The sequence below is a fragment of the Macaca thibetana genome, chromosome 2 (genome assembly GCF_024542745.1).
Source record: "Macaca thibetana thibetana isolate TM-01 chromosome 2, ASM2454274v1, whole genome shotgun sequence".
NCBI classification, from domain to species: Eukaryota; Metazoa; Chordata; class Mammalia; order Primates; family Cercopithecidae; genus Macaca; species Macaca thibetana.
In genome coordinates, this window is record NC_065579.1 from 102,920,928 (window position 1) to 102,947,860 (window position 26,933).

The following is a 26,933-nucleotide window of genomic DNA, read 5'->3' on the forward strand; positions in this document are numbered from 1 at the left end:
GCCTGGGAAAGCTGGGGGTTAGAAAACCCCTCAAGATGGCCAGGTCAGGGTCCTCACAGGTGGGTCCCCCAAGTCCCTCTCCTACTTTCCCTACCTTTCACTTGTAAACAAAGGGGAAAAAAATTCTCTACTGTAAACAAAGTGTAAAAGCTCAAAGTTTTGAGTTGTAAACAAAGTAAAAACATTTTTTGAATCTGGACTTGTAAACAGTAACAAAATTTTAAAGTCTCCAGTTCTGGACAGCAGACAAAATAGCAAAAGTAAGAGTTTTGTGAACAGGGTCGTAACAGTCACTTTTCCCTTTTTAAAGGAATAAAGGAGGAGTGGAATGGAGTCACTTCCTGCAGCCCGGGTGCCTAGGGCCACGGAGGATCCTGTAAACATAGGAGGCAGTGGCACCTACATTCTGGGTCTTGAATTCCCTTGTTTCTGCTCCCTTTGCTCACCTTCCCACCTTAACCTTCAGAATCGATTCAAGCAGGGGGCAATGTCAGGGAATCAAATGGCACCACAGACAACTTTTGTTCGCTGCAGGGGCAGGTGAATGACCCCTCCACCGACCCTCTGCAGGAATGTCTGACTAGAGGCCCGAGCCCCTCCCCGTGGGAGACAGGGAAGCCTTGCTCTGTAAACACGACATCAGCTGCTCCACCAGCACCCCACAGCATCAGTCCTAGGTCATAAGGCAGTAAGTGGCAGGGACTCCACATAATAAACACACACATCCACCGGGAGGGGCGGCATGAGTGAGCCCCCATGAGGAGGTCAGACGACCCCTGTTTCCAAGACCAACCCCCAGCCCCAGAAGTTTGGCCTTTGGGGCATTCAAGAAAAAGCAAAGGACAATTCTGTGCTTTGGGCCCCTGATGATACTCAGATCAACTTGGGGGTGGAATAGGGGGAGGAAGGCATATGTCCCACCCATCTGAGTCCACCCTAGGAAGAAGAGAGAGATGAGCATAGGGTTTGCTCAGGACCCAAATGGGGTCAAACTGCATGTCTCCCTCTATCTCCCTCCCCCTCCCAGCCCAGCCTCAAACCCCCCAGGAGACAGAAAAGCTGAAAAATAACATAAGCATCTCTCTGGTTACAAAGGTACAAAACGTATAAAAGTCTCCCTCCAGTCCCCCCTCTCTGCACTTGTCACACGCATGCTCACAGATGCGCATGGAGCCTCAACCCTGCCACGCCAGGGAGAGCTGGGGCACCCGCCACTGGGGAGCAGGAGGCTGCCTTGGGATCCGCCCCCACTCCTGGAGTCTCTCCTGTTATCCTCTGTCACCCTCAGCTGTTCCTCGTCCACGCCGTCGTCCCCTCAGGAGTGACCCTCACTTCTGGGAACTCTGGAGGCACATGAGGAAATCAGAGATTGATGCCCAGAGGGCTCCAAGTCAGGCGGCTCTGGATTCCCCCACCACATTTGGCCTGGCTCTTCCCCTTGCCTCCACCATTGCTCTTGCCTCTTAGCCCCCAGCCCCTTCATGCCCACTCTGGGGTTCTCAGAGTCCTTCATTCCGTGCCCCTAGACTCAGCAAGGCTCCTTGGCTGCCCAGGTCTTTTATCTGAGTGCTTCAAGAGCACCTACTGTGTACAGATGCTATGCTGAGCACTTGACAGATATTATCTCATAGATTTCCACATCTCAAAGAGTTTATTACTACAGACTCCTTTACAGATGAGGAAACTGAGGCCCAGAAAGACTTGCCTCTGCCTAGGGTCACGCAGCTAGTGAGGTAAGACAGAGCTCAAACTCAAACCTCTGTGACTCCAGAGCCTGAACCCCTGCTCAGTCCCTAGTCTACCTCCCAAACAGCCAGACCCCAAAGTTAGACTGCAGGGGGACCCAGGCAGTGGGTTAGCTCCCTCTGGTCCCTACCCCGCAGCAGCCCTCAGTGCCCAGGCCCCAGGACCCCCAAAACCCTGCTCCTTTCTCCTTTGTCCTCTCTCTGCCCTGGGTCCTGGTCAATTCTGTTGGTTCCCTGCCCCACCCCAGGGCTCCCTTCCTCCCCAAGCCATCTCTTACCCCACAAACCCCCAGAGCCTGACCCAGCTGTTTCTCCTCCTTGAAACTCAACTCTCTTCTTGGCTTACAAGACTTGGCAGCTCCTGGTGCCTCCCCACTCCCACCAGTCCCTCTCAGACTCCTGTGTATCCAGCTACTTCCTGGGTCTACTACTTCCTGGGCCTGTCTGCCACCCCCTTCCCCACAGATGCTTCACAGGCACCCGAGATGAACCAGGTTCCAACTCAGTTCCTGTGAGCCCCACCCCAAAGTGTCCACAGACAGGAGGAACTCAATATTGACTGAATACATCGATGAATGAATGATTTATCCTCAACAAAGCAAGCTCGTCAGCCTGGTATATCCTGGCACCACTTCCAGCCTCTCCTTGTCCTATACGACCCCCTAGGCGAAGCTTCCCAAGCAAGGCCTCCTGCTCTCCTCCCTGCCCCTTGCATATTCCAGGTCATCTCCCACTTCTAGGCCTCAGCTCCTGTCCTCCCCTCCACTAGCTCAACACATTGGAAGGCACCTATTTCTCCTTAGCCTGGGAGGTGCTGGGAAGGCTGGCTGGCCCCAGTCACACAGCCAGCAAGTCACTGCTAGTCACAACCCCCATTTCTTGCCAGATTCCTGTCCCCAGCCTGTGGCCTTCTGGCTGTGCCCGGCCTGGGGTAGCCCATACCTGTCTGCCAGCCCTCATCCCCTTCTGTGGCAGAACACAGGGCAGGGCACACAGGAGGTTGCCCTAAGCTGATGAGGGTGCAAGCAGGTGGCTGGACCATACTTACTCTGAGTCTGGCGACAGCTCCGAGATGCTATGAGATGTGGCGGAACGTGGCGTGGAGGGCCCAAGCACAGAGGCTGTGGCAGAAGGTGTGGCAGTGGTATGAGGGCCCGAGGGTGTGCTTGAAGATTGCACGGAGGAGAGGGCCGAGGAGTTGAAAGAGGCAAGGATGGAGGAAAGAATGTCCAACTGCTCTGTGGAGGGGCCATGGCTGGGGCCACTGACTGGGTCCTCCCTAGCTCTGAGCAGCTGTGGGGGTGGCCCAAGGGCTTCACGTGAGGGGTGCCGGCTAGGCACCTGGTCCAGCCGCTCCCGAGAGTTCGAGCTCCTAGACAGAGAGTCCAGTGGCCGGGATGGCAAGAGGGGGTCCCTTGAGAGTTGCCGCTGGGGAGACAGGGACAGAGGTGGGGGCTGTGGATCAAGGTCCCGGGTGCAGCGGGGCGGGGGCAGTGTGCTCAACCACTCTCGAGGTGCCCCTAAGTCCAGCGCATCCCGTGACCTGAAGCGGCCAGCCATGGCGCCAGGGTAGTCCCGGGGTGGCTGCCTCCGTGGCAGGGTGCTGCCCCGATCTCTGGGCTCCAGTCGGCCCGGTGCAGCATCCATGCATTCCTGGGACCCTGGCCGGCTCAGGGGATGTGGAACAGGGTCAGGGGCCTCCTCTAGTCGCTCACGGCTCAGTTGGCGCCGGAGGAGCAGGTCCAGCTGTTCTCTAGAAGAGTAGCGGCTGGCTGGCTGTGAAAGACTGCCTGTGCCCCTGCCAGCATAGATGCGACCATAAGAGGCAGCTGGCACAGCACGGTGGCCCAAGGTGGCTGCACGGCACCAGGACAGCTCAGGGGCGCCTCGGGTCTGTGGCACCAGTGGGTATTGCAACCGGTTCTTCAGGATGCCTATGAGAGGAAGAAAATGGGGGGCAGGGTGTGTGTGGGAGGGGGAGGGCAGGCAGGAATTCCTGAGTCTAGGGGTGTGGCAGCCCTTGGGATCCTTCCAACACAGGGTTGGGAGCAGCAGAGGCAACCCTGGTGGTCCCAGAGAGGCAGCAGGACAGGGGTCAGAGTGGAAGGGCAGTCATCTTCCAGCTGTGGTCCCAAGGCGTGGGGGAAGGCGGGCAGGTCCCATGGTGCAGGGGATGGGGCAAACTCCCTGAGGTCAGAAAAGGGGCAGCCCTCAGATCCTGACAATGCAAGCCTGGCTGAAATGCAGGAAGCCCCTGGGTTGGGCAGGAGCAGTCCCCAGGGTCCCTGTGATGCAAGGGTGAGGGCAGAAACCTCTTTTCTCCGAGTTCCCATAAGAGCAGAGTGGGGGGCAGAAATCTTCCAGATCAGAGCAGGAGCTCTGGAATCTGGGTGGGAGGCCAGGGGGAAGCAACTCCTAGGGTCTCTGAAAACAGACGGGCTGGCGCAGGAGTGGTCCCCTGTGGTCCCCCTGTAGTGCCAGCCAGGGTAGAGGGGGACAGAGAATTCCCAGGTCAGGATAGGAGCAGTCCCTGAGGACCATGAAACAGGCTAGAGAAGCAGAAGCCCCCCAGGTCAGAATAAGAAGAGCTCTCAGTTTGGGATGAGGAAGCTGCAGTCCCTTGGCTCAGGGCATGAGCAGCCCCCAGCATTCCTGTAGTGCGGGCCAGGGCTCAGGGACTGTACCTTTCCTCTGGCGCTGGGCCCGGCCCAGAGAAGTCTCATCCCCACTGGTCAGGGCCGGGTCTGGCTGGTTGTTGTTAGCTGCATCCTTGTTGGTGTCCAGCCCCAGGCGCCTTTCAGAGCCCCAAGTCTGCAGAGCACAGGGGGCTGCCTCGCACTCCCCCAGAGCTGGCCAGTAGGACAGGAGGTCATTGCCATCCACATCTGTGGAGCCAGGGCAGGTTATAGGAGCTTCTGGGTTGATCCCGGTGACTCATGACCCCTGACCCTAGACCCTTGAAACCCTGGCTGTTCTCCTTGAGCAGAGGTGGGAACAGGAGGGTATCTCCTAGAGATCAATGGGTAGGGGTGACTGGTGAACCCCCTCCCCTTAACTGGAGGTAGACAGAGACTAGAAGTCGGGGAACCTGATGGCTGAGGGGTCAGAAAGACCAGGCTGAACCCCAACCGCAGGAAAGATGGGGAGCTGGAGGGATAACAAATGGGGCATCCCTTGGTCACCCAAGGGGTCAGAGGGCGCCTGGCACCTTTGGGGTGGGTGAGGAGCCTCTCACTCTGGGCTGCCCGGCGGAGTGGCCGTTGGAAGCGCCCCCGCGTCCGGCCATTGTCCTCGCTTTCTGAAGATGGAATGGAGAGACTCCTCTCCTCCTCCAAGGACAGGTCACTGTCGGAGTCGGAGTCTGCGCCTGGAGTTGGGAAAGTCAGAAGGACTTTCAGAGGTAAGGGACTTGGAGATAAGGGAAGTTGGAGTTGAGGGTCTAGAGGTGGGTACGGCAAGGGGGTTAGGGTTGGGGATGGGAACCTGGGCAGAGCTTGGAGTGGAGGTAGAAGCAGAAGGGCTGGGACTTAGCAGAGGGAAGGACGAATCAGGAGTGGATTGGGAGAACCAGGGCTGGAGAGGTAGGTGCCTCCTGAGGCAGGGACCTTGGGGGAGATCGTCCCACCCCAGTCAGCCACTGCTCCCAGTATGGGGCAGAAGAAAAGGGGATGGGGAGAGATCCTCTGCCCCCCTCCTCCCTGCCCCAGGCCCCAACTCCACCAGCATCTCGATGGAACATGGCCACGTCCAGGTCAGTGGGGCCAGCATGAGCCTGGAGGCTGTGGTCAGTGTGGTCAGCAGCTGAGCCATGTCGAACCAGGACATTGTCCCTGGAAATGCAGGAGCCCCCCCGCCATGAAAGAGGGATGTGATGGGGTTCCTTGGAGGCTGGAGTGTCTTTGAGTGCACAGCCAGCTGCGGGTGGAATGGCATCCCTGGGTGTGTGGTGGGAAGCATTTAGGGCAGAGGCAGAAGCAGGGCCCCAGATGGCCGAGATGGGTAGAGCCACCCACCCTAGGACCTGGTCATGCCAAGCCCTGGTAAGGTGGGGCTGGACTAAGCTGAGTGTGCCCTCACAAGGAGGCCCTTCCCCTCACCTGAGGTAGCTGCGGCCCCGCTGGCTGTCCTGGTCCTGGGTCCGGCCAGAGCGGGCGCTGCTCACAGAGGAGACGGTGGAGGCACCCAGAGTGATGCGGATGAGGCCACTCTCTTCAAAGAGAGCTGTGTTGTTGTAAGCCCCAGGTCCCTGGGGGTGGTGGGGACAGAATGTGAGCCAACCCTGAAGCAGCCTCAAACCCTGGCTTCTCAGGGCCCCCATCCCGACTCACCGTCCCAGGTGCTGGCCTTGCCTCCTCGGGTGCTGCCTTCCTGCCCAGACAGGCTGGCGTCCAGGCAGCCCGAGCGTCTGCATTCAGCACACAGAAGAGCAGCAGCGCCGCCAGGCCCTGTGGGTCAGCGAGGGTCAAAGCAGGGTCGGCAGGGGTCAATCAGGGACCAGTATAAGTCACTGTGGGTCAGCAATGGGGGTCAGTCACTGCAGGCTAGCGTGGGTCAGTGAGGAGCCCATGCGGGACTCAGTAAGGGAGTCGGGGAAGGTCAGCAGGGGAGAGGTTGGAGCAGCAGCAGTGGCTGGAGTCGGTCAGGTTGGTGTGGATCAGCAAGGGGCCGGGAGCCTCAGTGTTGGTGAAGGTCAGTCCAGGATCAGCACTCAGTCTGGGATCAGTGCCTAGGTTAGAGTCAGCTCCAGGTCTGGGGGCAGCAGCTAGGGCCAGTGTCTGGTCTGGGGTAGTACCCAGCCTGGCAACAGTTATCCAGTACGAGTCAGCTCCAGGCCTGGGGTCAGCATCTGCCTAGGGATGGCCCCAGCCTACTGAAGGCCCACCTGGTTCTGGGGCGAGGGAGGGGCACCAGAGTCACCTGGAGGCCGCAGAGTCCTGCATGGAGGTAGTGGAAGGCCAGGATGCTGTGGTTGACTGCCAGGAGCCCAAAGAGCCAGGAGGCACTGACCAGCAGAAGGAGCAGGAAGGAGCTGCGAAGGGTCCTGCTGTGGGCACATGGGAAGACAAAGGAGGACATGCAAGGCTCATGTAGGGCTCATGCAGGGAACACAGGAGGACACACGGGCCACACACGGAACGTGAAAAAAAGGAAGTCACACGGGAACATGGAGGTCTCTGGAGGACACTGGGGGAGATGAGAGGTCCCACAAAGAAGCAGGAGAGCAGTCAAAGGGCCATGAGGACACGTGGGAAAAACACAGAGGTATGGGAGCCACAAGGGAGGGCATGGAAGACAAGTGGGAACACACAGGGCAGGGGGCCAAGTGAGCCACCCAGGCCATGGGAGACTCTGGGGGGACCCAGAAGACAAGGAGAGACAGCAGGGCAGAAGCACATGTGGGCCCACAGTATAGTGAGGGCGCCAGAGAGGGACCGCAGGTCAGGGCAGGTGTGACTTCATTCCTTCATCCAGAACTTGGAGCCCAACCTGCACCAGGGAAGATCTGGGGGCCCCAGACCCCACCCAGGAGGACTTGTCATCCTGAGAACCCCCCTTCCTCCGGCCAGCCAACTCACAGTGCAGAGGTCTTCTTGGCCTCCCTCTGCCCTGTGGAGCAGGATGTGCGGGCAGCGAGGAGAAACATGGTCCCGTTCATCTGGACCCACAGCCGGACATGTGGGGCCGGGCAGGGAGAGAGAGAGAGAGAGAGAGAGAGAGAGAGAGAGAGGGAGAGAGGCAATGAGTGAGAGAGACTAAGATTCACAGAGAGAGGCAGAACCAGTGAGAAATTCACACATATACACACACACCAAAGGAGCTGAGCATTACAGAAAAAGAAATGGAGAACCAGAGAGGGACTGAGAGATAGAGAGATGCAGAGGCATGGACAGGCGACTGAATCTCTGACCCCCCGCCCCCATCTCCATGCCAGTTGAATGGGGGTGGTCACTGACCAGAGGACAGAAAAAATGAAGGCAGAGCCCAGGAAGCCTGCAGAATGCCATCTGGCTGCCCTCAGCTGACTTCACTGCAGCTCCACGCCCCCATGAGGGAGGGAAGTACAGAAGGGGCAATAAGTCCAGGGCACTCACCACTATGACCAGGACAATAGGGCCAGCAAAGCTCCAGATGAGGGGCTCGTGGACTGAGATCCAGCAGAAGTCAGGGTTCCCATAGCCCTCAGGGTCCAGGCCCACAGCAAGGCCTTGGGAAGAGAAAGGGTAGAACTGAGGGCGTGTGTTCCAGCACTGCTGACCAGCCCATGTATGGGAGAAAGCAGGGGTGAGGACAGAGCAGCCCCCCCATGAATAGATGGCTTGGGGTTTGAGGTTGGGGGTCATGAGCAGGAGTGGGGACAGGGTCAGGGTCAGGCCATGTGATGGATGGAGATTGGGGGTCACAGCCCTCACCCAGCAGCACAGCAGGGACGCCCCAGCCCAGGGCATGGTAGAAGCGCATGGCGCCACGGTCCACATTGCGTGGCTCAACCTGCATGCGGTAGAGGTGCAGCCCCTGCACGAAGAGCCACGCAAAGGTGCTGAGGAAGAAGTAGTGCAGGAGGATGGCGACTGCAGTGCACACCAGCTGAGGGTAGGGGGCGTGTGTCAGGACCTCTTCTGCCTCACCCACCTCTGACCCCTACCCTAGGCATTTGCTTCACACCTCTCACCCCTAAACCACAATATCTTACCCCAGCACCCTGCCAAAAACCCTGGCCCCAACCTGAGCATCCCTGACCTCTGACCCTGAGTTTTGGCCCCAGGCTTTCTGGGCCAGTAGGGTCATTGGGACACAAGTTCCCTGGCCCTGATCCTGCACCTGATTGTGGGTCCTGTGAATCCCCAGCAGGAAGAGGAGCTCTGCCATCCCCAGGGCGGCTGCCACATTGGCATGGATCCCACGCACATTGGACTTGAGGCTGCGCAGGCTCAGCAGGACGGCTGCAGTCAGCACCAGCGCAGCTACAGACACAGCCACGACCACGTGGGTGAACACAGCCAGCAGCTCCAGGTCGCCCTCCAGCCTCTGCAGAGACAGGGATGGTTGATGGGCTGTTGGGCAGAATCCCCATGTCCCTTTGACCCCCCACTTCCTTGGGACACTGAACACAGCCTCACCTCACGGGGAGAGGCATCCATGAGGACCCCAAAGGTCCCTGTCCGGCTGCAGCGACACCGTGCATGGGACCCATTCCTGTGCACTAGCTCGCAGTCACGTGCTGTCCACACACCATGCTGCTCCGCCCTGCAGCCATAGGGCAGTTAGACACAACTGTGACCCACTGTCAGGCAGGGGTTTGTGAGAGATCATAGGAAGGGCTGAGGATGTCTGGAGTTGGGGTACAGCATTCCTCATGGTTCGGGTTGCATGACAGCACTAGTGGGGGCCCCAGGGGTAGACTGGGACTATTAGTTGGCCTCCCAAGGGCTAACAGGGGACCAAGGGTTTCCAGAATGGGGGTCCTCACAGGCCAGGTGGGTCCCACTGCACACAGATCGCCTTGCTCCGATTCGCTGTCTGTAGCAGGCGAAACTCTAGGCTGATGGGGGACTCCAGGACTCCCCTTAGGAAGTTGCGTCCATGGAACACAGCCACGCTGACCACCGGGGAGTTCATAACGGGGTTCTGGGGAAGCCTGGGGAGACACCCATCTGGGCTTGCACACTGCTGACCTCCCCACACTCAGCCTGCTTGCCTCACCCCATCTTCATGCCACTCGCCAGAGCTGACCCAGGGTCTGGGATGTCCCCAGAGTGGAAGTTGTTTCTAAGAATCCTTCCAGCCTCTGCTGAGGAGCTGAGCAGCTCCAGGGGACCTGCAACTGTTTGCCTCTGATTGTCCTCCCTCCTACCCCCATCTGACCACCATCAGTCAGCCTGTCCTTGTCTGTCTCTGTCAGCCCTTTGGTCTCTCTGTACCTGGCTCATGGATCCCTCCTGTGTGTGGCTCTGTGTCTGTCAGCCAGGGGCTCTGCCACTCTGCACAACTCCAGAGAAGAAGATTCACACAGAACCCAGCAAGGACGGGGCTCCCTGGAGCTGTGCTCCTCTCTGTGTGTTGTGAACCTATGCATCTACCCACCAAAAAAGGGGCTGCCGGGCTGAGAAGTTCGCAGGAAGCTCAGGGGTGAGGGGCCTGAGTACCTGGCACCTCGGCGTTCTGCCTGGAACTGGGCAGGCAGCAGTCTCCCCAAGGTGCGGTAAACAAGGAGAATGATAATGGAGATCCCGGGCTCTGGCTCTGGCGGGGCTGGTGGGGGGACCACACTTGAGGTGGTGGAGTTTTCCATGCTGCTGCTTGTGGGCAGAACTGCCAGGAGAGGAGGAGGAGCTTCTGTCAGTGACCTCTGACCCAAAGCACCCACCAACCCAGCTCTGAACCTGATCAAATATGGGGGTCTCTTCCCTACGGGAGCAGAATTGGAGAATGCAGGGAACAGGAACCCAGAAAGGAACAGTCAAGGCCTGGGAGGGATCATCTGTGATGAGGGAGAGGGTCTGACAAAGTGAAGGTGTGGCAAGGTGGAGGGTGGAGGGGAGATGTGGGAGGGTGGAGGGTGGAGGGGAGATGTGGGAGGGTGGAGGGTGGAGGGGAGATGTGGGAGGGTGGAGGGTGGAGGGGAGATGTGGGAGGGTGGAGGGTGGAGGGGAGATGTGGGAGGGTGGAGGGTGGAGGGGAGATGTGGGAGGGTGGAGGGTGGAGGGGAGATGTGGGAGGGTGGAGGGTGGAGGGGAGATGTGGGAGGGTGGAGGGTGGAGGGGAGATGTGGGAGGGTGGAGGGTGGAGGGGAGATGTGGGAGGGTGGAGGGGAGATGTGGGAGGGTGGAGGGTGGAGGGGAGATGTGGGAGGGTGGAGGGGAGATGTGGGAGGGTGGAAGGGAGATGTGGGAGGGTGGAGGGGAGATGTGGGAGGGTGGAGGGGAGATGTGGGAGGGTGGAGGGTGGAGGGGAGATATGGGAGGGTGGAGGGGAGATGTGGGAGGGTGGAGGGTGTAGGGGAGATGTGGGAGGGTCTGACATTGGGGAGGTCTGGAAAGGGGAAAACTGGGAGGAGGGCAACATGGTATCTGGCTGGGGGGACAGAGAGACAGGACTTGGCCCAGGGGTCCCCCAGGGGCTCTCACCTTCAGATGGGGATGGCCGTGGGGACTGGGAAGGCAGCAGCACATGGGTGTGAGGATCCCAGGCATCCTGGCCCCGAAAGAGGTTGCTATGGTAGCGGGGGTAGCGACGGGCACCCCGGGGAGAACTGGGGTGCTCCATGCGGTCAATGCTGAGCACTACCCGGGAGAAAGAAAGGGGAGACCCATCATGGACCTCTTTCCCCTGCCAAGGGTTCTACTCCCTTTTACTCGCATCCCACACCTGAGTCCCACAATCCGTTTTCCTTGCTACCAGCTCAGAGCCTGTCCCTACAAAACACTGAGGGTGGTGGCTGAGTCTCCTGCCATTAACATTGGCATCGATAGCCACAGCCCCTCAGACCTTCAGGTACCTGCCCTTTCATGGCCCCCTGCCGTGCCCCGCCCCACCCCACCCACAACGCACTGATATTAGGCGTCACCAGCCCCATGGGATTCAGGTATGTGAGTTCCATATTCCTTGCGAGCGTGGCTGCATACTCCTCCAGGTGCCTCACCAGCCCTGCGCTGCCTGGGGAGCCCCCAGGGGCCCGCTGCCCCAGTGCTGCCCACAAGTCCCCTGTCTCTGGAGCAAGCAGTGCAGAGCCGGCCCACAGCAGATTCTGGGAGGATGGAGATAGAATTGGGCTCAGCCAGGTGGTGAGGAGGTATGAGGGGATGGGGCAGGCATGAGAGGTCTGGACAGGTGCTCAGAGGGGCCCCAACAAGCAAGGGGGTGGGGCTGGAGAGGACAAGGGCAGAGGGAGAGCCCAGGCCCTTCACTTCCCAAGAGGACAGCAAGGGCCTGAGCTGGGGATCCAGGGGCAGGAGGCTGGGAGCTGGGGGGCTAAGGCAATGAGAACACAGGGCACAGCCCCACCTCATTGAAGTGGGCGTCCTGTGTGGCTGTCAGCCCGAAGCCCTGCTGATGGCTCTCGAAGGCCAGCAAGTGGGCCAGCAGGCGGGCAGTGACTCGAACATCTTGGCTAAAATAGTGGTCAGTGTGGCTGGTCACCTCCCGTAGCCGCTGAGCCAGCTTCTTGGCCTCCATGGTGTCCAGTGCCGTCTTGTTCAGCTCTAGGCCATCCAGCTGCCAGGACAAGGAGATGGTTGCTCTGTGGTCCCTTAGGCCTTCCTCCAAAGTCTCACAGGGAGAAAGCCTTGCCAGATTAAAGGGCAACCAGGAAAGGCTGAGGAGGTCAAGGGCTAGGGTGTGGTATCTGGGGCCCACCACAGGCCAAGGAAGGTCTTAGGTTGCAGGAAAAGTTCTGGGCAGTCTCACCAGCAGACTGAGCTCTCGAAAGGCAGGGGAGGTACAGTTGAAGAGGTCGGGCTCCAGCCAACCCTGGGCCTCATCACACAGCCGCACAGCAGCACCTGGAGGCAGGCAACCCCTGATCAGGCCTGGGGCCTGGATACCTTTGCTGAGGAGATAACCGCAGCACCCTCTCCTATCCTAGGGGATAGTCAGAGTCATGAGCATCTACAGCTGCACCCCTGGAGGTAGTGGCCCAAGCCCGGGTAGGCACCAGCTGCTTGTCAGGCAATTCCTGAGAGGGCTGTAGACCATTCTCAACCAGCAACCACACAAAGCACAAGAGTGGGGCTGCACACACTCACCCATGTGGGCCAGGACAGGCTCATAGACATGCCGGTTCACACAGACACACACCAATGCTCACCAATTACACACACACGTATGGACCAGACCAGCACACAGACACACAATGCTCTCTTGCACACACACAAGACATGCCAACACAGAAGAGGGCTTCTAGGAACATCCAGTGACCAAAGTCAGGTGGGAGGATTCTCACATAAGTTTTAACTGCCCCAGTGGTTACTTTGCTGTCATTTCTCTCCCTTCTCTCTGGGGTTGGGATGGAGGTTGAATGAGAATTGACTTGGATCTTAAAAAAGTTTGTAGCTACCAACAAGAGAGAGCCCAACTTAATCACAGAATCCCCTCCCTGCAACAGGTTCACAGACACGTGCACGGGCACAGAGACACACACATGAGCATGCATACCCAGACAATCTCTGTCCAGCCACTGCAGAGACCTCAAGCAGCAGGGGGTGTTCTGAGGGGACCTCAGGCAGTGGGGAGGGCCCCCCAAGCAGCAGGAAGGAGCTATAGGGTCCTCAGACTGAGGAGGGATCTTTCGTGACCTCAGGCAGTGGGGAAAGTCCTATGGGGACCCCAGGAACTGAGGAGGGGTCAGCAGGGTCCTCAGGCAATAGGGAGGGGTCTCTGAGGATCTCAGGCATCAGAGAAGGGACCCTGGGGTACTCAGATAGCCAGAAGGGGCCTGCAGGGACTTCAGGCAGCAGGGAAGGGTCTGCAGGGACCTCAGACAGCAGGAGGTGTCTGCAAAAGCTCTGGCAGTGGGAGAGGGCAGCGCACCTGAGCAAACACGTACCCCTTACCTGCACCCCGCAATCCTGCCCAGAAGCCAAGAGAAACAGATGGAGGCTCAATGAGGGTGTAGGGAAGGGCCCAGAGCCCCTAGTCGGTAGTGAGGGGCCCACATGGACTCCCACCCCACTTCCACCTCTTTGCAGGAACAAAGCCACCCAACTCAGGAAAGGAGATGGCTCTAGCAGTCAGAGGACAGGCCCACCCCCACCCTCAGTGATGTCCTCTCCCCCACATACTCACCCAGGGCCCCCCGGGGACACGGCACTGTGGCCAGGACACCAAACTTTGTCTGGGGCCACCACACACCAGATCTCAGGGACTTGGGGCAGGCATCATAGAGCACTAGAGAGAGAAGAGGTGCTGAGCCAGGCAGTCAGGGACCAGGGCAGGTGACAGCCACGCCCACTGCCCCTCCACCACCCACCCCATGGCCCACTGCCCACCACTCCTGCTGGGTGTAAGTGGTCTCCCTCAGGAGAAGCTTCCAGAGTCCCCAAGGAGCCAAGTGTGCCACTGATACATGATGGTGGCACACTGGAGCCAGCCCTCTATGGGTACCGCTGGGTGGAGCCTGCTCACCCCGGCAGCCGCTGGCTGTCACCTCTGCGAAGGGGCTGTCACAGCTGTTGCACTGGCGGCCAAGGGCTCCTGGGCGACAGGGGCACTGCCCGCTGTGGGGTGCACATGAGCGCGAGGTGGAGCCCACAGGGTAGCAGTCACATGGGAGGCAAGAGTCACTGCCCCGCGGTCGGTAGTGGAACTCCTGTTTGAGGATGGGCCAGGGGCCTGAAGTCAGAGGTCAGGGCTTGGGGAATGAGTGGAATCAAGGACAAAGGGTCAACAGAACAGCGCTCATGGGCCAGAAGACACCTGGGCCATGTGTGAAGGCAAGGGAGGGGTCATGGGTAAAGGATGAGAGACAGCAACTAGGTCACAGGACACAGGCAAGAGGTTAGGGCCCAAGTCAGGTGGCGGAGGTCAGCAAGCTGGACAGGAATTACAGATTGCGTCCAAGGAAGGGTTAAAAGGTCAGGGGCCAGGCGCACCTTGCAGTGACACTGCCCATTTGTCTTGTTGCAGTTGGGATCAAAACCTTTGTGAACATCACAGTTGCAGGGGCCACAGGTTGGGCTCCCCCACCAGCCCCGTGGGCACTGCTGGTCCATCCTGGGGGTGCATAGCCAGGTAAGATGCCTCCATGGTATCCCAGTGACCCTCCCTGTCCCTGCCAGGTCTCCTCATCGCCTCAGCCCCAGCCTCTTACCTGTGCTCACAGTGGTGCCCGAAATAGCCACCCACACAGTCACAGGTATAGCCGTGGGGAGCTCCTGGGAGGTGCCGGCATGATCCCTGGTTCTGACAGGGGTTCAGGAGGCAGGCATCCACACAACCTGGGCCGTAGTAACCTGCAGATTGGGTCAGAAAGCTCAGGACCCTGGTCACAGAGCATGGAAGGAAGCAGGCACCCATCCCGAGTCCCTGCCTCCTTCAGGTTCCCCAGTCTTCATCATGGGCCCCTAACACCTGCCCAGGTCACCCTTCCCCCAACCCTCTTAAGGCCCACCTGGCCGGCAGATGCAAGAAAAGGTCTGCCAGAGGTCCCGGCAGTCGGCGTGAGGTGGGCAGGGCCCAGAGGCACAGGCGTTGGTCATGACACAGCCAGGCTCCGCATTCACTTGGTGGCTGGGGGGTAGCAGGGCTGGGGAGCCAGAGGGTGTGGAGCCGAGCCACACCCCCTATGGACACACAGCCAGCAAGGGGTGAGACTATGTTAAGGCACCTCAGCCTCAAGTACTGCAGAGCCAGCCACCCTGACATGCAGTCTTCTGAGGCCCTCAAAAAAACCCAGGCCTCAAAAATATCCCCAATTTGGTACCCCTGTGGGACTCTAATTGTGCTGTTTCTGACACAGATTCCTAAAGGTCCTTGATAATCCAAGCTAGACTCCCACCTCCAATGCCACAGAAAGGCTTGACCTAGCTCTCAAAGCTGGGTCATTCACCCCCTTGCGCCAACCCCCACTTGAATGCTGCCTTTCAGGTCCCAAGGAGCCTCTGACCTCTGACCCTTGACCCCTGACCCTAATGCCCCATATCACATTCCCATGCTGACCCCCACCTGGATGCAGCCGACCAGACCCTGAGGAGCCTCCTCCGCACTGCCGGGGGGCAGGCCTCCCACGTGGAGCTGCTTTACCTTCAGGCCCTGCAACTCGCTCCCCACCGCCATGGTGTCCTGGAGGAAGGGGGGCAGTCAGCACTGTGGGAGAGGGGCCTGATGAACCCATCATAGCCCAGAGTCAATCTTGGCTGCCTTCTAGCCCTTCTAGACTGCCCCCTCCCTCCTGGACCCACAGCAGACCTTAATATTGCTTGCTTTTGACCAGGGGTGGGTAGAGACTGGGGCAGAGACTAGAAGGGGCTTCTAGGAATCAGGCAAAGTGCTGGCTACAGAGGTTCCCCAAGACCAGGCCCCAAATCTGGCACAAGGATGGCCTGAGAGTGGACCAATCTGGCTGGTGGGGTGGGCTCAGTGCAAGGATATATGGTGGGGAACTGGGGGGAGAACATCAGACTTGGTGCAGTGGAGGGAACTGAGAGGAGCTGAACTAGAGGTGGGGTCAAAAAAGGTGGATCTGGTTGGAAGGCTGAGAACAGGCTACCCTGGGGTCAGAGGCCAGACCTGGAAGAGGCTAAAGTCCAGTGAGACCATGAGGACATGGTGGCCCCGCCGGCCTCCTGGTTCCTCCTGCAATTCCAGCCGCAGATCATGCCACCGGCCATCACTGACAGTCACCTGGTCCAGAAGGAGATGGGAAGCACGGCCCGAGCCCCTGGTCACTGTCACAGACAGTAACCCCCGATCTAGCTGTGGGCAGAGATGCATAGCCCTGGGGTTAGAGCCCTAAGTGGGCTGGGACTTGGAGGTGAGATCAGAGGGCTCAGAGGTCAGGAATATCAGAGGTCAGAACAGTGGGGTCAAGGTTATACCTGGCACACAGGGCACTGTGCCAGGGACATCATGTTGCTGATATAGTATCAGGGGGCAGAGGATAGGACCAGGTGTTGTGGGTGGGTTGGTGCAGCTCGCATAAGAGAGAGCTATGCTGGAGCCCTGCACCTACAGAGGATATAATGACGGAAAGAGAATCAAGGGCTAGGGTCCAGAGCAGGGTCAAGTGTGGCTGGGACATCTGGCAGAAAAGTATGCTGTGTGACCAACCTGAACATACAAGAATGTCAGTGGTGGCCTAAGAGACTAAGAACTGAGAGTATAGGGAGGGTGAGCAGAGTGGACACACCTGGCAAAGGAGCGTGCTGTGTGGCCCAGCCTGCACTTGCATCAGGACCCCCTGTGTTGCCCGTGTCCGGAATGCCAGCCCCAGGTACCATGGCACAGACACAGCCATGTCACTTCCAAAGTTCCAGCTCAGTGTGCCGTTGCCACGGAAATGGTGGGGATGGGCCATAGCTGAGTGGATAAGAGAAACAGGGTTACAGCCCCTGCTCCAGGAGCAGATCTAACTCTGCAGGCACCCCCACCCCATGCTGCCCACTTACTGAGCCGACAGTCTTTGCCGCCAAAGCCCACAGGGCAGTCGCAGCTGAAGCCACCCCAGCGCTCCGAGCAGAAGCCACTGTTCTTGCAGGGGCCTGAGTCACAAAAGTGTAGCTTGGCTTGGCAGCCTGGGAGAGGAAAGACATGAGAACAAGGGTTGGGGGGCACAAGTGCTGGATAGGACTTTAGTGTCCAGAGGGGCTGAAAGAGACCAAGATCTCAGCCCCATTTTCTTTCGATGGGTGGGGTTGGTAAGAGTCAGGCCCTAAAGTCTGGGCTGTAGCATGGTGCTTGCCACCCAAAGAGACTGGTTGAAGTCAGATGTGGAGTCACCCCATGGAGTCCTCTGCTCCCTCCCTATGATGGGGACAGGGCTATGGGCTGGGCTGGTGGAAGCTTCAGGCCTACCTGCCATGGTGCCATTATTTGCGACAAAAGCCTCCATGTCCATTCGGCGGCCATCAATTTGCAGGTCCCGCATACAGCCGATGAAGTCCTTATGGGACACGGGGAAGTTCTCGGGGAGGTTGGGGACACCCCCCAGAAGAAGAGGGCCCGTCAGGTCCAGGGACCTGGGGATCAGGGGTTTGGGTCATTGGTAGGACTGGGGCCAAAGCAGAGTTGCTCCTAGGGGGCCACAGGAAGCAGGGGGTAGGACCCAGAGGGTAGGGTGATTGAGGGAGGAAAATAAGGCCAAGCTGGGGAAGGAGTTAGGGTCTTACTTCAGTTGGGGTGCAAAGGGGAGCTCATGATGGGCCGATGGTCTGGGGAAAAGTAGGCGAACTGCGGTTAAGGGCTATGATGAAAAAGTGAGGCATCTGGCTGGCTGGGGAGGGGATGGAGACGTGAGGAGTCTGGGGACTGGACATGAGATTAAGGGACTCGGAGGGGATGTGGGGCATTAGTGAGACTGGGGTGGGGAGGTGGAGGCTTTGGAGGACTGCCTGGGGACTGTATGTGGGAGGTGGAAGTCTGGGGTGGAATGCAGGATTGGGGGCTAGAGTGAGCAGGCTTTCAGGGTCTTTGAAAGGAGAAGGAAATCTTGGTGGTTTGGGGGAAAGATGGGAGAGTTTGGCAGGATGGGATGAGGAATGGGATGTGAAGGGTTGGAGTGGGCTTTGGTGGGCAGGGGACAAGGGGACCAGGGGCGGGGGCCTCACTTCTTGGAGCTTGTTTGCACACCAGCAGCCGCGCATGAGTAGTTGCCAATTTCAGCACCAAACTGCAGAGCCACGGCCACATCACAATCATCTACGCTCAGCACAGCCACCTTATCCTTGGAGGGGCCCTGTGCACCACCTAGGGCATCTGTCCGGGGCTAAAGACCCAGGCACACCAGTCAACAGTGCCCCTAGTAACCCCCGAGGAGCAGAAGTCAGCATCCCAACTCCCCTCATACCCGATGCCAGGGATGGTCCCCACCTTGTTGTAGTATTTCAGATGCACTGTATGCCATTGCCCATCACTCAAGCCCCCGGGAACTGTGGGGCTGACCACTGTGTTGGATTCACCTGGAGGGGAGACACATGTAGAATCATCAGGAGCAGTGGAGTCGCCCCATCTCACCCTAGTTATATAAGCACAGCCACTCCCAGGGCCACCCTGGATGCATCAGATCAGTCCCCCACTGGTGACTACAATGGCTGGCCCAGAGTGCCTTTGAACAGAAAGGAGAAACAGACTTCTTGGAGGGAGGGACCTTCCCACAGGGAAGGACAAGGAGCTAGGTCTTCACTGCTTGTATGGCGTGGAGTGTGTGCTCAGATGCACAGTGAGGCAAACCTGAGGGGACTTGGGCCCTGCGTCCTCCAGCACACATGCACCCTCTCGCCGTCACATCCGGGGCACCCACCCGTGGAATATGTGAGCCGCACTTGGCCAGCCACGAGTTCCAGGGCCAGGAAGTCGTGCTTCTCGTTCAGGCGCCCGTTGTAGAAGAGTAGCCCGCTCTGCTGCACCGTGGCGAACCTGGGCGGGGTGGGAGGGGGTTTCGGGGGTGGGGGCGTCAGGAGCAGGGTACCATTTCACACCCACCCATCCCTGCGAGGAGAAGGGGCTGGGGCGAGAGAGGAAGCGAGAGGGACGGCGGGACCGACCGAGGGGACGCGGGTGCAGCGAGGTCAGGAGACCCCGGGCGGGGCGTCAGGGGAGGGGCGGTGTCTCGTGGGAATGCCAGGACAGGGCAGTCAGGAATCTGAGTCAGGGCAGGTAGGTGGGGGCGGCGTGGAGGCGCTCAGACATGGGGCGGGCACCTACGAGAGGGACAGCGTGAGGTGGAAGCGCTGCCGCAAGCCGCGAAACATGACGAACGAACTGGGCGGGAAGGAGCGCGCAGCCACCTCGCAGCGCGGGCCCTCGAAGGCGCCGCCTGCCGGGCATTGGCAGCGAAAGCCGCCGTTGGGCGCGTCGGTGCAGGTGCCCCCGTTGCGGCAGACGCCCGGCACGCAGCGGCCGGCCTCGGTGTCCAGCTCGCAGTCCTCTCCTGGGGGCCAAGCCGCGGTCAGAGGCGGTCACGCCCACGCCCGCCCCTGCTCTGGCCCCTTCAAAGACCGCGCGCCCAGAGGCCGGGTGCCAAGACCCCCAAAAGGTCGAGCTCTTCGGTGGACACGCCCCTTCCGTCTGGCCCCGCCCCGCGGCCCCGCCCCCTCCCCAGTCTCATCGCCGCCTCGCGACTGCCTCTCCCGGCCACGCTCTACGGCTTCTGGCCTAACGGCGTCCACACCAGCCTCTGGCCTCAGAAGTCACGCCCAGTACTCACTCGCATTGCGGTCCCGCCCCCAGCCTTGGCCCGGCGCCCTGCTCACCTGTGAAGCGCGGGCGGCAGACGCATGTGTAGCCTCCCTCGCGCCGCGCGCAGGCTCCGCCGTTGCGACATGGGTTGGAGTAGCAGAGGTCGAGCTCGGTCTCGCAAAAGTCTCCCGTGAATCCGGGCGGGCAGCGGCAGCGCAGGCCAGCGATGGGTTGGATGGGTCGGAACAGCGTGGAGGCCGAGGCCAGGAAGGGCGCGGACGAGTCAAAGCGGAGCACGGACACGCATTTCATGTAGTTCTCACAGGGCTCTCGCAGGCACACGTTGTCGTCGAAGGGCAGTACGTCGAGCAGGGAGCGGGCCGCCAGCGCCGCCCGGCGCACATACAACTGCTCCTGGAGCTCCTCGGAGCTGAACCAGGGCCCCGCAGCGCCCGCCCCGGCCCCACGTGGAGCCAGCGCCGAGAAACTCACATTGAGCACGGTGCCCCCTACGTCTGTGTCGTTCTGGATGTTGAAGATGAAGACGTCCTCAGCGGGCGTAGCGAGCACCTCAGCCACGCCCTCGAGGAAGCGGCCCAGTAGCGGTGACAGGAAGCGCTCCTGCCACATGTTCTCAAGGCGCACGGTCAGGCTGTTGGCCAGCAACTCCTCCGTGATGATGACCACGCGCAGCACACACTGCGCCGTCACGCTGTGCAGGCCATCTGCAGGTGGGGGCAGGGGCAGTGGTCATCCTGGGGCCAGTGGCCGCCCCTCCCTGGGACAAAAGAGGGCTGGGGCCAGTGATAGCCTAGGCCCCCAGAACCTCTAAGTCAGTAGGCTGACCCCACCAGGACACAAGGGAGTCTGGGGCTAGTGACCACCAGCTCCCCCAGCATCAAGGTGTCAAAAAGCCGCTGCTTCCTCCCCCAACCTGCAATACAAGGAGGGGTCCGGGCCAGGGATCAACTAACCCCACACAGTGCCCATGGGTTAGCAAGTCACTCCCCCAACAGCACTCAAGTACCCTGAGTACTCAGTAACTCACACTTCCCCAAGTTATCATGGTCAGCGGGCTACCCCAACTCAGGACATGGAGAGGAGCTAGGGCTACTGGCCATTCATTCCCATTCACCTTCCCCTTCTCCCCTCCCCCAGCATAGCAGAACCAGCAAAACATCCGCTACAGAAAACAAGGGTTCCAGATCAGGAATCACCTATCTCCTATTTTTGGTCAGCAAATTGCTCTTCCATAGCACTAGAAGGGGTCCTGGCCCAGTGAAGACTCAATGCCATCCTCCAGAATCCTGGGTTATCAAGCTCCAGGAGGGTCTTGAACACACACACACACACACACACACACACACACACACACACACACACACACACACACACAAGCATTCTTGAGTTAGCAGCCTGCTCGCTACTCCAGATCTGGGTCCTGTGGTTTCAGTGACCACCCCAGAAATGAAGGTGAGGTGCTTAGCTGCCTTGTTCATCTTGTCCCCACACCCTAGCACATACTGGGTGGTCAATGAGGACAGACTGTTGAGTGAGTTGAGGGATAAATGAAGGTTGTGCCTTTTCAGGCAGTTCCAGGAGTCCCTGCTCCAGAACTGAGGAATGAGCACCAGTAAAGCCTATTTCACAACCTCTGCAGCCTCCAGTAGGCAGGACTTCAAGAGCCTCCCCACCTGCACTCTCCTATTATGGAGGGGTTTGTGAATGATTGGAGCAGATGGAGCAGGAAAGAGGCAGGTAGACCTCTGGACATTTTCCCAAAGGTCAGGGTCTCAGCCCCTATGAAGCCACTCTCCACCTGAAGCTTCCATAGTAAGCTGCTGTTCCTGACCACTCAATTATTGGTCATTTCCTGCACAGATGGGGTAGGCATCAGACTGGACCCAAAGTAACCCTTTGTCTGAACACGGGCATAGCGTGGACTGACTGGCCCATACTGGCTTTGCCTGGGACCTCCAGAGGATTACCCCAGGACCACTGACCTTTTGTCAGGAGGGGAGCTATCCCTAGGTAGCAGACAGTTCTTTACAGGCTTTATGGGGTCTGCTAGATGCCTTGGAATCATTGGGATTCTGTGGAGATTATCCAGGAACCTAAGCAGAGAACCTAACCTTGTGAGGTCTATGGCAGATCTTGTAGGGTGCAAGAACCCTACCCTTAAGGGGTTCTTGGAAGGCTTAGAAATCCCTGTTTGATATGAGGTGCCCTGTGGAGTCCCTGAGACCTAACAGGTTGGGGTCACTGGGTCACTTGCCTGCCCCCTGCCCCTCACCTGTGACAGTCACCAACATGGAGGCCACCAGTGGGCGGTTATTGTCTAGCTTTCGGCTGAGTCGCAGCTCTCCACTGGTCTGGTTGACCACCAGCAGCTGCAGCTCATTGCCACGCTCAAAGGAGTAGAAGAGGTGGTCAGAGACATCGGGGTCATAAGCTGGGATGCGCCCAATAATGCCCGAAGGGAAGGTGTCCGAACGGTTGGATACATAGTTGTTGAAGAGAATCTGGAAGTTGTTGAGCACAGGGCTGTTGTCATTCTGGTCAATCAGGCGGACGTGCACAGTGGCCCGGCTGACCAAAGGAGCAGATGTGGCCTGCACCACAATCACATATTCTTGGCGAGCCTCATAGTCTAGGTCAATGAGTGCCGTCAGTTCTCCAGAGAAGATGTCCATTTGGAACAGCTCAGGGATGTTCCCCTCCACGATCTGGTACATTATATGGGCATTGGGGCCTTCATCAGGGTCCACTGCAGTGATCTGGGCCACCACTGAGCCCACAATGCTGTTCTCTTTCACCCGCACCTCAAACTCCTCAGCTGGGAAGACAGGTGCATTGTCGTTCACATCCTGCACCGTCACCTGGATACTGACTGGAGTCCGGAGTGGGGGTACACCTCTGTCCACTGCATAGGCAGTCAACTCATACACTGACACTGCCTCCCGGTCCAGCCGCCTCACTGTACGAACGATTCCAGAGGTGGGCTCAATGGTAAAATCTCCATCCCCGTCTTCACCATTCTGGAAAGTGTACTGGACCCGGCCATTGGCATGAGCATCCCGGTCGGTGGCTGAGATCTGCAGGACACTGGTGAAAGGTGGGGCATCCTCAGAGACCAACCCCGTATAGTGGGAGGCCACAAATTGTGGAGCATTGTCATTCACATCATTGACCATCACCTCCACATAAGTAGTGTCCGCCTTCTGTGGGATACCATTGTCTCGAGCTGTGATAGCCAAGGTGTAGGTCACCTGGTCCTCATAGTCTAATGGGGCCTGTAGTGTAATGGCCCCTGAGTCTGCATCAATGCGGAACTGGGGCAGGTTGTCCTCCAGGAGATAGGTGATACGAGCGTTCTCACCCACATCATCATCAGAGGCACTGATGACCACTATGGTGCTGCCCACTGGCCGATCTTCATTCACACTCACTGAGTAGTGGGCACTTTGAAAAACCGGCCGATGAGTGTTGGCATCTGTGATGTTGATGTGCACATAGCAGTGATCATGAAGGGCCCGGTCAGATGCAGTTAGTACCAGCTTGAAGTAGCGTTCCTGTTTGTAGTCCAGTGGCAGAGCCAGAGTCACCAGACCCACACCCCCCTGGGTGCTGATGGCAAAGCGATTCCGGGTGTTGCCACCTGTGATTTGGTAGCTGATGGCACTGTTGGCATCACGGTCTACTGCGGTCACGCTGACCACACTGGTGCCCACAGCTGCATCCTCATTCAGTCGTAGGTGGTACTCCTTCATTGTGAACTCAGGCCGATTGTCATTAACATCCAGCACAGTCACTGTGACACTGGCTGAGGCAGAGAGTGGGGGTGAGCCATGGTCTCGAGCCTCCACACCAAAGAAGTAATGCTCCACAGACTCACGGTCCAGGGGACCACTCACAGAGACCCAGCCAGTGGCGCTGTTTATCACGAAGGGAGTATCAGATGCCACACCAGTTAGGGAGTACTCCAATCTGGCATTCTCCCCATGGTCTGCATCGACTGCCTGAATGTGGATGACTGAGTGACCCAAGGGAGCATTTTCCAAGACAGAGACTTGGAAGGGCGTGCTGACAAAAATAGGAATGTGGTCATTGATGTCCACCACTTGGATGCTGGCCAGGCCCGTGTTGTTGGACAGCGGTGGCCGGCCAGCATCCTGCGCCCTGATGCGCAAGGCATACTCTCTCTCTGCCTCGAAGTCCAGAGGTGCCACCACCTGGATCTCGCCAGTGAGGCTGTCGATGGCAAAGTGGCCACGGCTATTGCCACTGATGATGTTGTAGTGCACCAATCCGTTGGCGTCCTTGTCCCGGTCGGTGGCCGTGACGCGCAGCACCACCGTGTGGGGGCGCACATCCTCGCGAACCTGCGCCACGTAGCGCTTCTCGCTGAACTGGGGAGCGTTGTCGTTCTCGTCCAGCACAGTTATGTGTACGCGCACAGTGGCCGAGCGCGGCCCGGGCTCCTGGCCCTGGTCGCTGGCTTCCACCACCAGCTCATAGCTTTCCATGTGCTCGCGGTCCACGCGGCCGCTGGTGCTGATGAGGCCGGAGCGTGGATCAATCTCGAAGGCGGCGGCAGCTGCAGCGCGCGCAGCTGGCGGCCCCACGAAGCGGTAGCGCAGGTTGGCGTTGGGGGGCGCGTCGCCGTCAGTGGCACGCAACTGCAGGATAGGGTAGCCCTCCTCCACATTCTCGCGAAGCGTCTCCCGGTACTGCGCTTGCTCAAAAACCGGCGAGTGGTCGTTGCGGTCAGCTACTGTCACGGCCACCATCGTGGTGGCCGAGAGGCGCGGCGAGCCGTGGTCCTGCGCGGTCACACGCAGGTAATGACGCTCCATGCTCTCGCGGTCCAGAGCTGCCGCCGTACGGATGAGGCCGCTCTGCGGGTCGATGCTGAACAGCTCCAGAGAGCGGCTATTCATGAGCGCCGCCAGCGAGTAGACTAGGCGCCCGGCCTCGCCGGCGTCCGGGTCCTGTGCAACCACGCGTAGCACAGCGGTGCCTGCTGCTTCATTCTCCGGCACCAGCGTCTGGTAGTTGTACTGCGGAAACTGCGGGTGGCGGTTTGCGGCGCGACGAAAGCGTGCCCGGTTCGCCGAGGTTATTTTCCTGGCTTCAGGACGGGCCGGGATTCCCGGGGGGCGCGGCCCGGGGCGCTGAGGGAGGAAGCGGCGGCGGAAGAGACCCCGGGAGCGCATGCGCTCGGGCGCCGGCTTGGGAGCTGTCCGAGACTCGCGGGGTGCTGAACCTGGTGCAGGAGCTGTCCTCGCCGTGCGCGGTGCTGAATCCAGCTCGGGGCCAGATCCCGAGGCCCCTGGAAGACAGTTCCGCCGGGGGGCTGTCCTTTCTGCTCCGGATGTCGTGGCTCTCTCGCCCTGACTCTTGCTCCCTATTGCCCATAATTCCCCACAGCAGCGCGCGGTGCCCACTCTTTTGCGGGCGCCTGTCCCAGCGTTCCGCTGGGAGGACACCGGCTTGGGACCGTGGTGCCGAACCAAAAAGTCTGAAGGGAGGGGTGAGCTGTTCCCCGAGCCCGGGACCCCTGGGGACAGAGCCCCTGGTGACAGACTACCTCTTTGCAAAGGTCCTGTCCGCCCGCAAGAGGAGATCTCTGGGCGCCAGTGTAACATAGACCCTGGTCCCTGTCCTGTCTCTCGTTCGCGGCTGCCCAATGGCTGGACGCCGTGTTCAATCCTCAACTCCTCGTTCGGCTGCTCAGGGGGACCTCGACTGTTCCGGGGGCTTTGCCTTTCCCCTCGGAGCCCCACGAAGACAGGCTCCCTGACCCCCAGTCCAGGCCCCCCATCCTCCCGGACCCCGGGAGACTCGGGACAAAGAGCTAAGGCTCCGCCACCGATATGCGGCCTTAGCCCCGTAGTGGCAGCTAACCCGGGGTCCCAGCCCTGGTGCCCACCGCCCCCCAGCTCCTCCTGGCTGAGGGGGAACAAAGAGAGGAGAAGGAGCAGAAGTATGGGGGTCGACCGTCCCCCGAGACCCCTCCACGGCGGCCGTCTCGCCATCATCCCCCGCCTCCCTGCACGGCCTCCACCGCCCCCCGCCCCAGTCCGGTCCTTGGTCTGGCCCCGCCGCTCGGGCCCCCTCCCGGGCCCCTGCCGCCGCCCTGGGTCCCCGCCCCTCCGCCTGTCTCTCCGCGCCCCCGCCGCCCTCTGGGCACCATCTACTCCACGGCCGGAGCCCCTCCGGCGTGCGGCCCCAGCTTTTTCCGCCCCCACCACAGCATCCCCGACGCTGCTGCCGCCTCCCGCCGCTCCAACATGGCTCCCGGCCGCCCCGATGGTTCACTCCACCTCTGCCCCGGCGCCCGAAACACGGTGGTACAACCCATCGCGCATGGCAGCTCTGAGGACGGAAGCTCTTGACGCCATCTTTATTGAGGACGTGAGCGCTGCTCATGGTGCTGAACAGAGCACGGGGGTTCGCCGCCGTTAGGTCCGCCCTCCCCACTTTCGGCCGCCGCCCTCACCCACCTCCCTCCTTCTAGGGCGCTGTCCTAGCTCTGTCTCTCAGCCTTTTTCTCCCCTTCCAGATCTCTCGTCTCCCTTCCTGACCACTAGTTCTGAACCGTGTCCCGGATTTTGGTCCGAAATTTTGGTGCCCATGAGCGTTCTCATGGTTCTGGGAGCGGGTACTGTGTGAAATCTTGGGGTAGAGGGGACGATGGCTGGACAGGGATCTGGGATACCAGCACCCCGAACAATAGCTTTAACTATCCGATCAGCTAGTTTTATGAAACATGTCGAGACCACCTGCTTGTTTGGAGCGCCCCTGCGGAGCAGGAACCGGAGATGACCCTCCCGAGGCGGGAGCAGAGGACGAATTCTTCCCTGCCTTGCCTGTCCCCAGCAGTCTCCCGGGCTCGGGGCCCCTCCACTGGAGGCTGCACACCCTCCGAGGCTGAGGGTTCCGAGTGCTCTGGGATGCCACGTGGAGCCCGGCGTTGCCCCATGGCTGCGGGCCCCGCTTCTTCGGATCCCCGCCCCTCGTCTGCCACGACCGCATCCCTTAACCCCTTGAAGGGACTGACACAGAAACTCAGTCCTCCCCCCACCCTCGGTGCATTCCAGCTCTCCCTGCGTAACTCCTGGCACGCGCCGGTCTCGCCAGGCCAATGGGTGGACCTGGCGCAACAGACGTCACAAGAGGAGCGGAGGCGAGGGGTGAAAGCGAAGCACTCCAATCAGAGAGTCATTGTTTCTATTGGCACAATGGGAGGCTCCGCCCCTCACGGAGGACTCGTCGCATGGGCGAGGGGGCTCCAGGGGTTGTCGGCTAAACGTGAGAGATAGTCCGGGAGGTAAACTATACGGACCGGCCTCCAAA

At 59.7% G+C, this 26,933-nt stretch overlaps 2 protein-coding genes across 2 annotated transcripts in view; both read right to left on the reverse strand.

The window, feature by feature from the left end:
• The window catches only part of LOC126948676 (cytochrome b-c1 complex subunit 1, mitochondrial), a 52,224-nt gene extending 40,959 nt beyond the window's left edge, over positions 1–11,265 (reverse strand). Inside the window, exon 1 of the mRNA XM_050780873.1 lies at positions 11,256–11,265. The gene's annotated coding sequence lies outside the window, so the exon portion shown is untranslated. The remainder of the gene's footprint in view (positions 1–11,255) is intronic.
• CELSR3 (cadherin EGF LAG seven-pass G-type receptor 3) lies at positions 1,125–25,890 on the reverse strand. Its single transcript, XM_050780598.1, has 35 exons — positions 21,868–25,890; positions 19,649–20,299; positions 19,101–19,326; positions 18,697–18,812; positions 18,267–18,355; positions 18,005–18,162; positions 17,253–17,416; positions 16,847–16,972; positions 16,588–16,757; positions 15,969–16,154; positions 15,405–15,521; positions 14,851–15,022; positions 14,551–14,692; positions 14,333–14,453; positions 13,866–14,049; positions 13,527–13,628; positions 12,150–12,244; positions 11,748–11,957; positions 11,295–11,490; positions 10,871–11,026; positions 9,890–10,055; positions 9,214–9,381; positions 8,864–8,990; positions 8,565–8,771; positions 8,156–8,330; positions 7,838–7,950; positions 7,322–7,401; positions 6,663–6,786; positions 6,074–6,190; positions 5,843–5,991; positions 5,466–5,575; positions 4,954–5,112; positions 4,430–4,630; positions 2,794–3,679; positions 1,125–1,343 (listed from the first exon to the last, which is right to left on the reverse strand). The coding sequence occupies exons 1-35, from the start codon at positions 25,613–25,615 to the stop codon at positions 1,316–1,318; spliced, it is 9,939 nt and encodes a 3,312-aa protein (XP_050636555.1). The 5' UTR covers positions 25,616–25,890; the 3' UTR covers positions 1,125–1,315.
• Positions 25,891–26,933: the final 1,043 nt, after the last annotated feature.